Below are 12101 nucleotides of genomic sequence, written 5' to 3'. Positions count from 1 at the left end.
GAGCAAGCACTTGAAGAAGAAACTTCCATTACAGGTGTAGCCTGCTGCAGCTCCATCTGTTCCTTTCTACTCGTCTTCAGAACAATACATGCCTTGGCCAGCTTGTATCCCAACATCCTCCTGTGTTCCCCAAGCTCCTTTCTAAGCTTCTTCTCCAAAACTCGCTGCAGGCCCTTTCAGCACTCTGCTTTGACATCTGAGTCATCAACTTAAATGTCAGGGCTGTTGATGGCTTTGGTATCAGGGTCAGTACCAATGTGGATATTGACAGTGATGTCAGCGATGGGGTCTGGTTATGGTGCTTCTTTCTCTGCAGAGATACCTGCCTGCTTGATGGAGTGCTGGTAGATGCAGTCTTCACCGTTAAATGAGTTTTTGAACTCAGCTCTTCTGCATCTGAATACATTCTCACAGATTACTCTAGAAGATGGACTTTCAGCCTCACATCCTTTGATTTGTGGATTCTTACAGCAAAGGAGAGACAGACCAAACACCTGCTTCAGATTGAGACTCTCTCAAGCAGAACAAGCGTCTGCTGTACCAGTATTGCAAGACAGAGAAGGCTTGAAGCCTGCGGGTTTTGAGTCTGCCATTCCAGGACTCTGTAAAGGAAGGTCTGCAAGCAGCTTTCGGTTCGACAAGCACTACAACAGACAAGGGTTGTAAAAATAAAAGATTATAGATAGTTCTGAGAAATTTCAGAGGATTTGGAGAAGCTTTCAAGAAAACTAGCTAAAGCTAAAGCCTAGTGGGTCGGACATCAGATAAGTTCTATCTCACTGCCATGGGTGGTAAAAAGGAACAGATGCAGGGTTGCATCCATCCACTCTTTATGCCCTCATATGGGAGCACTAGGATGCACATGGCACATAGGCACATTTAAAAAAATGGAAGTGGCTTTAAAAATGGAGCAGTGTTAGGATGTTGGGAAAGATGGAGTCAAGGAGAGTATAATTTTCACAGGAAACAAAATTAAAAGTCTCAAGTATATCTGTTTTTAAAAAAGAATTCACTATCAATTTACAATATATTTTACAAAAGAATTATATGAAAACCTACATTCAGTTTTCTATTTTCTTACTGATGTGGAATATTTATTGTCTAATGGTACTATGTTAAAGTAGCTGTCCTAATGCATTTTTGATTGTTTTTCCCTTAGGGCCATCATCAATTGATGACCAGGCTAGAGCCTTCTGAGTTTACTGAATTTTAGCTGAACCAGCAACTCAATTACAGATCAGTCCCACCTCTTGAGATTTGCGGGAAAAAAAAATCCTGTCAAGTTCTGTACCTCATTATTTTACATTTTTTGTTTGTTTTAATTATAGCCTCCATTGTGTAGATAGCAGGTAGTAACTTTCCTGACCTAAGTATCTAGTCCTCAGAGACACTATTGTGTCTGCTCAGGTAGTCTTCTCTATTAAAGCTAATAACCAAAAATGCAGACGACAATGGGATGTGTGACTGCTAGAGATCTGAGGGCACTTCGAAAGTCATCACACACAAGGCAGGCTATAAGAAGTACCACACTTTAATAAAGGAGTTCTGAATTCATCAGCTGCAAAATGGTGACCGATAACTACATGTTGACTATAAACTCCTCAGAAAAAGGTGCATGTCCCGAGTCTCACTAAACAGAGCCATACAAATCTATGGTGCTACATACAAATGTTTAACAACAACAAATTGATAAAATTACATCATCATGTAAAAATCTATACAGAATGTAAGAACTTAAGAATGGCCCTACTGGGTCAGACCATAGATCCATCTAGCCTTGTATCCTGTCTTCCGACAGTGGCCAGTGCCAGGTGCCCCAGTGGGAATGAACAGAAAAGGTAATCAAGTGATCCATTCCCTGTCACTCATTCCCAGCTTCTGACAAACAGAGAAAGAATGGGAAACTCCTGGTATATTTAAAAGAGCCAACAAGCAGATGTTTTGTAAGCAGAAGAAAAACAAGAAAATACTTGTTCAGCTCTCTTAAGCAGATACAGATGTTCCAGCCATGGTAATGGTAATTACCATACCAACGGAATGGAACGTGTTCTGTAACGATCAGATAGACCGTAGGGATGAAAGATTCCCTTGTGAAGAACTTTGTCCAGTTTCAAGCCTAAGTTTTGTCTGTGCCCCTCAACTTCTCTCTTTTTTTATTTAAGTTGGTAACTCTACTGTGTTTTAGAATATAGTATCAACAAAAGATCCTATACAAAAGAAAGATGCAAAATAAAAATACTGAAGTATTGCATAAATAATTACAAATATTGCAAAGATAATTGTAAACAGATTAATGACTTCAGAGTGTAAGATGAACACATGCCAGGACCAGGAGGGAATCTGTTGCCACCACATCCTTTACCCCCTACCCCACCCCCGCCACTTCCCATGTTCCACATTGCATAATTGGCTAACCACTACTTGGGGTAGGGAGTTCATATGTCTCTGAAGCAATTATTACACTCTGTTGAACGCAGGACTTCCGACTTGATGGACCAGTGACCTCATTCAGTATGGAAATCTCATTTCCTACGTCAATTTTTTCAGCTTTTTGGGAAGTGTAGGAATCTGTTTCAATAACTTGAACTGTTATTTATCTCCACTACAAAACAAGGTGAATATTAAGGGAAAACAAACAAACAAAAAAAGGTTGATGAATTGTCATAATACCTTTCATAGTCTATGAAGGGCCAGGAAAAGTTTTTGGTATACAAAAATGGCATGAGCAAGGCAGAATCATAGAATCAAGAAAAATAGCATAAAGTTTAAATCAAACCTTTTCTTGAATCAGTCTCTGAAGATGAATTCCACATGACAACATAGAAGCAAACATGGTCAGCATGTACTGTTGAACTTTACATATTCCATTTGCCAATGAATTTACAACAGCCATTAACCCGACCTTTTCAATCACACTCTGGAAAGCACTGGGTGAGTGACGAGTAATTCTGCATAAAGCCTATATAAATAAGATATTCCCATTAAGTAATGCTATTTTCATTTTAATAATAAAGTAACTAATGCAATAAAGAAAATCACTGAACAGCAATAGATTCCCCCCCCCCTTTTTTTTTTTAGGAGTAGATGAATGTAGTGAATTCACATGGTTTAATTTTCCCCCACACTTATATATACACACACTGCAACTTGCTCTATAAATTTGAAAATAATTTTAATCAAGCATTTTGTTAGTGTAAATGTTATTCCCTGCTAAGGTACAATATCATAATACTAAATAGTTATTTTATTATAACTTGGGTGTCTGTGTTAGCTAAATTAATTTTGCTTAACTCTTCCATACACAATAGTGAATATCCTGATTTAACTATATAGAGTAACAATGAATGTCTTTATTGTAATTAGAAGTAATGTTTTTGTTGTTTTAGTTAAGGAAAAAGGAAACCAAAGCTGAAAAATATGATATAAGCAATTAAGCCTATAAAAGAACAAGAAAAACAATTCCCATTTCTTTAGAGTAAGGATTCATATAGAATTTAAAACTAATATTTACAGATAAAAATAAATCACAAAATTCATCAAACGCACCCCCCATTTTCATATCAAATTTTACTTTTTGACCATTGAAATAACCCAGGTGAGAAGGAAGAAGAGCAATGTTCTTATTTTCAATCTGCATAGGTAAGTCAAATAATAAGTTTTAACATAGATATCTGACCAAACTGAGAGAAATTGACAATAAAAGGAAATGTCGTCACTTCATATAAATAAGTGATGTTAGTGAAGATAATAGCAAAAGAAAGATAAAGGAGTTAATTAGTTTTGCATTATCCAATTACATAAAACAAATCCACAGCAGTGATTTTCAACCTTTTTTCATTTGCAGATCCCTAAAAAATTTCAAATGGAGGTGTGGATCCCTTGGGAAATTTTAGGCATAGGTAATGGTAATGACAACTTTTGCAGACCCCCAGCGAATCCCAGGGATTCACGGACCACAGGTAGAAAACCACTGATCTCTAGAATTTGCAACAAAATAAAGGTTTTAAAAAAAATCTCACGGTAACAATTGAAGAAATGTACATTTTAAATGGAAGAAAAGAATCTCAAGGGATTATGCCATAATCAGAATATTCAAATAAATTAAGAATTCTCCCCATAGTAAGTAACACAGACACACAATTGGTTTCACTAGCATTGATAAGATTCTTGGAGCAGCTGGTAGGACAAACACAACTTTCTCTTGATACAAAATCCCTATCTATCTAAACTGGAGAAACTTTCTAAAGAAAGTGTTCACTGAAATGCAGCTAAACAGATTGTACAAGGCCAGACAGTATTTGCCTAACTCTCTTTGAATGTTAGTAAACTTTGTAGACTTTCCATTTTCATTTATGAGGTTTCAGATTTCATACTGGCTAATGTTTGCTGATTGACACCAGGGGTGCTGGACCAGTTTTGATAGCGGGAGTGCTGATGATGGAAACCATGTATTTAGTGTTTGTTATTACCATTTCAAGATGGGGAGGCGGGGCAGCAGCAGCACCTCCAGAACCTCTAGTCCCAGCACAACTGATTGACTCTGCAAAAATTTTATTTATCAAGCTTCTAAGCAACTGGGAGGACATTCTGTCCCTAAAGCACCTTAAGTTTGGGTAATGCCTAAATCTGAAATATGCAGAATCTCTGAGCTGAGCTTCAGAGACTTAGTCTAATGAAGAGAAAATTTGCAAGACCGATTTAGTTTCAGCATTTCAAAAGTCCTATTCAGTCCAGAATGATGAAGAGTTAATATCTCAGAATTGTAATAATAAAGTAACTTGCCTGAGAAAAATATAACTGAGACATTAGACCATAAATACAAATTTATACAGTTTTATACTAAATAATGTTTGTTATGCCTTTTCAACTTGGTGTTCTAAATTTGATCCCATAGCCATTTTTTTTTTTATAACTCCAGGACAGAAAAAAACAAAGTATTTGTTTGGTGCTTAGAAATGCAGTGGAGTCTATTTAAACTGAATATGGGTTATTTAACAATAGAACTAAATGGACATTTTATTGAACCTGTTCAACTTCTCAGTGTTCCCACTTTTTTGTCCTCTTCAGACCAATGCAGCCTTACCAATTCCTGCTCTTTTCATTCACTTTCTATAGCCATCTCTCTTTTAAAAGAGATTCTGCAGAGTCCATCATTCAGAAAAAAAATCAAATCAAATAAGATGACTCAATTGAGTTTTGCCAAGTTTTTAATCCCCATTTAAGTGTTTTATGCTGTATGTAAGCTGGCTCTTCCTACCATAGAAAAGGCAAAAAAACTCTCTCATTCTCTCTCTTCATATTTTAAAGACTGCATCACTATTTCGTGGCCAATGAAGGTATAACCATTCCACTTATTTTGAAAAAAAAATGTTTTTAATTGCTGTACTTGTGAAAATAAGCCATTTTGACTCACATTTTATAGAATTATTTCTTTGACACTGGGAAGACATTAAAAAGATTCAGTTTCTCCACAGGACAAAGTCTGTTATATTTACCTGGTGCAACCTAGACTCCAAAGAAAACAAAAATACTGAGACTCAGTTCCAGCTTATCATCTGGTGACAGAGGACTGCATAAAAAAAAGTGTCTTTTTCCTTGACTCCAGACACCGAGGACAGAATCTTCTTGACAGATTTTTATTATTGATTAAAACTAAATTATAACAAACAACAATAATAATCATAATGAGCACAATTCCAGAGTACCCTCAGAGCAAAATCCTGATGTTGGTGTACTTTCCATATTGCCTGTTCTCTCAATGTCAAGATACAACAGTCATTTCTCAAAAAAAATGTACTCTTAGATAGGACTGCAAGTCTCAATTGTGAAGAATTCTTCAGGATACCTTTAAACAAGGCAGAGGAGGCTCCAGCAAATATGATCAAATAAAACAGGATATAGGAGCTGTTCACACAGTCATGAGGCACAAAAATGACTAAATATATCTTTGGAACAATAAATTACAGCGAAACTGATGGCACTTACCAAAAAGAGTCCCAATGTCACAAAAAGACATACATGGTATGTCTACACTGCTATAAAAGACAGCTGGGTCAGCTGACTCAGCTTTGCAGGGCTCAGGCTCGCAGGGCTAAAATGTGCAGTGTTGACATTTGGGCTAGGGCTGGAGCCTGGAATCTGGAACCTACAAGGGGGGTGATGGGTCTCAAAGCACAGGCTCCAGGCCAAGTCTGAATGTCCACACTGAAATTTTTAGCTCTGCAATCCTGAGACCTGCTAGCCTGAATCAGTTGACCCAGGCTCAGACACCGTACCCAGGGTTTTTTTTATTGAAGTCTAGACATACCCATAGTACAGTCCGATCCAGGAGTGGGCAAACTTTTTGGCCTAAGGGCCACATCTGGGTATAGAAATTGGCGGGCCATGAATGCTCACAGAATTTGGGTTGGGATGTGGGAGGGGAGGAGGGCTCTGGCTGGGGGTGCGGGCTCCGGGGTGAGGCCAGAAATGAGGAGTTCAGGGTGCAGGAGGGGGCTCCAGGCTGAGACCGAGGGGTTCAGAGAGCAGGAGAGCGATCAGGGCTGGGGCAGGGGTTTGTCCACCCCTGGTCTAATCCAAAAGGGCATTAGTTGTGTAGCAAGGCTTCCATCAATCCACTGCAACCTTAACATGGCTCACAAAACCTACAAATGTACCATGTTGTTCTTAGTGTTATTAAGCATAACTGAGATAGATAGTCATTGGTGCAGGGAAAGAGGAAGAATGACTTTATAGCCTTGTGGTTAGGGATGTGGGAGACCCAAGTTCAAGTTTATGCTTCAGTGACTATTTATAAAAAGTGGAACAGCTTAAACAGGGGAGACTGAGAAATACCCATACCAGAATATCCCATAGCCCAGCAGCTAAGACACTGTCCTGCAACATGGGAGAAGCAAATCCAAATCCCTTCTCATAGACAGAGGGGGAATTGAATCTGCATCTCCCACATTCCACGAGTACCCCAAACACTCAGCTAAACTTTATAAATGAAAGTCCTCCCCCTTCCCTATGCCCACAGAGTTTTGTGAATCTATTCCTCCTTTGCATTTGTCAAAATGTCAAAACAAAATGAAAGATTTTGAGGTGGATTGAATGAAATGTTTCATTTTGCCAATGCTGAAAAAAATTGATTTTTCAGTTGAGCCAGAAATATTTGGCAGACCTAACAGGAATTTGCAAATAGATTCATATCAACTGAAATTGCATTTTTCGGTGAATGGTCTTGACCCAAGATTTGTGAATCTGACACATGTCCTTCCTAGCTGTGAAAGAGGGCTTGTCTACATGAACATTCAGTGAGCTGCTAGGTGGGGTGTAAATCTACAATCATACTAGCCTGCTGCGCACTAACTGTGTGGTCTCTGCTGACATGTACTAACAGTTCCTTAATACTCTTTGATCTACAATGGTTTGAAGCCGGAGTAGATCAAAATGCACTAAGGAACTGTTAGTGCACATCAGCAGGGTCCACACAGACAGTTAGTATATGGCAGGCTAGCATGGAGTAGATTTACATCCCAGTTTGTTGCAAACTAAATGTTCATGTAGGTAAGCCCAGAGAATCATGAACAACTGTTTCCACTCCTGATTGATTAGCCAAAACATAATACAGAGAAGGAATTTCTCTTCCTCCTTCTAACACACAAGAGTCCAACCAAAACTGAAGAAACTCAGATTTAGATACTTTGATTCTAGCCAACTTCCATCCAATATCAAACTCAACTTTCCTAAGCAAGCTCACAGAGAAGCTAGCCAAAGGTCAAGTACAAACTCATCTAATTGAAGCTAACATTATAGACCTTGCACAACTTGGATTCTGGCCAGTCCATGGAACTGAAACCACTTTAGTAGTACCGATGGATGATCTCCTCCTGTCACTGGATAAAAGGTAGATGACTATTCTCATTCTCCTTGTCCTCTCTGCAGCATTTAGCAGTTTTGACCATGAAATATTGTTGTCTCACCTGAGAGGTGTGGCGGGAGAGTCCAGGGTAATGCACTAAGATGGTTTGATTCCATCCTGGAGGAATAGTTACTGGAAATGGCACCTCCACCACTAGATTTCTCACTTGTGGTGTCCCACAAGGATCAATTCTTTCTCCAATCCTTTTCAACACCGATCTGCGGCTACCAAGTGAACAGGTCAGACGACATGGACTCAAGCACTAGAATATGCAGATGACTCACAACTGTATCTATTCTTCACCACAAGAAACCACAGCACTACCATCGAGATGGCCCTGTTCTTGGATGAGATCAGGCCCTGGATGATGAACAGCTGACTGAAGCTGAACCGAACAAGAGGAGGTGATACTGGCAGCACAGGAAAGCATTTTGAAGAGTTTGCAGCCACAGTGTAGCCTCCTTTAGTCAAAGGTACACATTCACAATATTTGATTTGTCGTTTAATACTCTTGGGTTCCTCACTGACACTAAACTCTCACATAGAAAACAATGCTCATGGGTGCTGCTATCATTTCTGGTTGACTAGGCAACTCCATCCCACCTTGGTGGACAATGACCTGGGTCTTCAGTTATTCATGCATGCATCCCTTCGTGGCTGTACTACAGCCATATGATATACCTAAGCATGAAGTCTTTAGCACCTAGGAAACACCAACTAATACAGATTGTTGTAATATATCTCCTCAGCAACACAAACTACTGCAAACACATCAGACCTATCCTCCACTCTCTACAATGGCTTCCCTTAGAATTTCTAATCAAGTTCAAGGTCTTGGCCCTTATCTTCAAAGCACTATAAGGCCTGGTCCCAGAAGATCAAAAAGACCATCTCTAAAGTTCTGGGATGGAGACTGTGATTGACAGCTGCACTCCTTTTGCAGAATGTGAGACAGAACTCTCTTTGGCACTGATCTGCAACTGTGGAATGAACTCCTCCAAAAATTAAGGACCGTCCCAAACCTCACCACCTTCCACTCCAAGAGCAAGGTGCATTTTTCTAACCTTGACTTCTTTAACATAAATACATAGCAACGTGAATATTTTTAAAAAAAAAAACACAACACAACTATAACCCTACCAAAATAAGACACTCCATTCCACACATTTTTCTCCCTGGAGAGAGAATGAGAGAACAAACAACAGGTGACAGATGTGTAGTACCATTGCTTAACCCGCTACGAGGAGGCATTCACATACTACAGTGATGAGTGGCTTATGAAAATTTATACAGAAGAGAACTAATAATACCAGTAAACTATGTTTTTTCTCTCATTCTTTTATTTTTCTTGCTACAGTGTGGCAAAAAAGGTTAGAAGACTGTCTGACTTGTCATGAACAGCTCAGTATTTAGGGTGTCCTTGTGACAGATATGGCAAGTTCCTGCAATATATTTTGGAGATCTTACTTAAGTTTATAGATCATGGAGGGCCAGGGATTATATATAATTCAGGAACTAAGAACTGTGGGAGATGATTAGGCAAATTCACTCAGGCTTGCATATACTGATTCGAATTGGATTCTCCAGTGATCAACAGAAAGCAAATAGACAGGACCTTCTGTCCAAGTGGGGGCCCAGTCCTTCCTGGGAAGGGTTGAAAGGACTGACACTAGCCAGAGTCCCTCCTGGAGTTGGTTGCGTGTGTGTGTGTGGGGGGGGGTGATCTCTGGTAAGCTTATTAACACACTTGTAGCTCTTTTGTTTGTTTGTTTGAATGTGTTTTCTCTGTAAGAATACACGTGCTTACTTAGAAAGATCTGTGTAGCAACATGTGGGCAATTATGCTGTTTATAGCCTCGGAAGAGAAACAAAGCAGGCCCGCTTAGGCAGTCTGAGTTGCTGGGGAATTCACAGTTTAAACTGGGAACTATGCAGCCTAGTCAGGAGGGAGAGAGATGAGGATCTCCGCCCAAGAGAGGCGACAGGTGAGGAGCCAGGAGCCTAGAGTGGGTGCCCTTGTTGGACCATCGAGGAAGAATACAGGTACAGTTGCCCTGAATTGGAACAGTACGACTTCAGGAATTTCTTGTGTAACTCACTACAAGTGTGGCAGCAAAATTCTACCTCCACCTCAGGCCTAACGCATTACTGTTAAGGTTAATATTCCTTTGCTCGTGGATTTTAGAGGTGCTAAAACCAGGTTTATAATAGAACCCTCAGCTGCAATCTTAACAATAGAATGGCTATTGACATGTCCAATAATCTAATAAAGTTTAAAGCACTCAAACATATTTCAAAGGAATCCAAAAGCTATCACAATTTTGGACTTGGACTCCACGAAACAAGTGGCAACTTCTGGCATAGAAAATATATACATTAATCCTCCAAAGACAATATTGAGCTCTGTAAGGTATAAGTGTAATCCCATCCTATACAACAGCAGCCACAATATTCCAAAAGTTCATAGCACTTCTGCAGGATTTTTTTTTTTTTTTTTTTTAAAAAGGACAATATTTATTGTGACATGTTGACTTATTTTTAATTCTCTCTCATGTCTTTATTAACATTCTGCTACATTTCTCTAATTGCACACCCAACATATTAGTGACACAGGAAACAGCTGGGAATCCAACAATACCCTCAAATTCCAAACCACAGCAACAAAAAGCAGTTTCATACTGAATATAGTGGCTGCTAATGTAGTTTTTGTCCATTCCTCCAGTTGTTCTTCCAACAACAGGGGTGAAAAATCTTGGGTAATAACTTAAATATTGCCAACATACTATGAAATTTATAAAGTTTTAAAAAATGATTGTACTTTATATTTTAAAGGCTGTTCCATAGCTAACCCAAGCTATTTATACACCTCCAAAATGATCATCTATAATGAAGGCTTAGGCACTAGAACAGGCCCCAAGATATCTGGGTACAATTCCCAGTTCCATCACAGACTTCGTGGGTTATGCTGGCAACTCACAAACTCATTTTTCCTCAGTTCCCAATCTTCTGTTGCATCCTTTCCTCCCACCATTTCTCTATTTTGTCATATTTAGCTTGTGAACTCTTCAAGGCAGGGACTGTCTCTTAGTATGTGTTTGTACAGCATCTAGAACAACGGGACACTGATTTTTAGCTGGGTCATCTACTCTCTTCTGTAATATTAACAGTAAATTATAATAATACTCTACCCCTCTTCCCAAAACAATTAAAGGCTGTATTGTAGCACTGTGGAAATTTTAAAGATTCCTTGGAAGACAGAACCCTTTGAATACAAGTTACAGACAGTACAGTAAAGCATGAGTCCAACAGACAATTATGAACTCATGAGGCATTTGTCCAATATTAGCTTTCAACATTAGGATATACTCAGCATCAATTATAAAAGTCATCTCAGTGAAATGAGTAGAAAGCGAACAAGGGTAGAGTGAAAATTATTAGTCACAGTGGTAGAGAGGAGTAACATTATGTTGGCAGAGCAATGCAAGTCAAAGTTTTGAGGCTTTTTCCAGGTCAGAGCAAAAAACTTTCAAACATTAGTAAGATTCACTAATTAGCAATATATTTGTCACAAGGCTCCTCTTGCTTAAAAGTCAACTTCCATCTGTAAGCAAATTAAGGTTTGATGACTTTACATATAAGAAAAGAAATTTCTGTCTTGCAAGACCCATACAGTAGCCATCACTACACAAGTAAAAGCACTGCATTTGCCTACAGAACTAATACTAAAGGTATGTTTACACTGCAACTGAAGGATTGATTGTAGCACCCATACACACACCCATGCTAGTTTTAATCTAGCTAGCAATGGTAACAATAGTACTAAAGACTCGGTGGCACAGGCTTTAGCACAGGCTAGCAACCAGAGTACCCAGACACACTTGTACTCTGGTTGCTAGCCCATGGTGCCACATCTTCACTACTATTGTAACCTGTGCCCACAAGATTAAGGCTAGCACAGGTCTGTCCACCTGTGCTACAATCACACTTTCATTTGCAGTGTAGACATTCCTTAAGAAAGCAGTATTCCTACAAAACTAACAGATTGCTGAATATTTATCATACAATTTTAGAAATATATGTAGAAATACAAAATGTTAACGTCACATATGAAAATAATATTCAAAAGACATTTCAATATATGTATTGAATGCTCTCAAAAGCTTTTCAAATTAACAATACCAGAATATTTAGACGTTTT

General features: G+C 38.9%; 1 protein-coding gene across 1 annotated transcript in view; it reads right to left on the bottom strand.

Moving 5' to 3' along the window:
• The window catches only part of ULK4 (unc-51 like kinase 4), a 417484-nt gene that overhangs the window by 297212 nt on the left and 108171 nt on the right, over positions 1-12101 (bottom strand). The window contains exon 22 of the mRNA XM_043508874.1: positions 2777-2959. Coding sequence (XP_043364809.1) covers positions 2777-2959 — 183 coding nt within the window. The remainder of the gene's footprint in view (positions 1-2776; positions 2960-12101) is intronic.

This window comes from Dermochelys coriacea, chromosome 2, assembly GCF_009764565.3.
Source record: "Dermochelys coriacea isolate rDerCor1 chromosome 2, rDerCor1.pri.v4, whole genome shotgun sequence".
In the NCBI taxonomy this organism is placed as follows: Eukaryota; Metazoa; Chordata; order Testudines; family Dermochelyidae; genus Dermochelys; species Dermochelys coriacea.
This window is presented reverse-complemented; position numbering and strand designations above follow the sequence as displayed.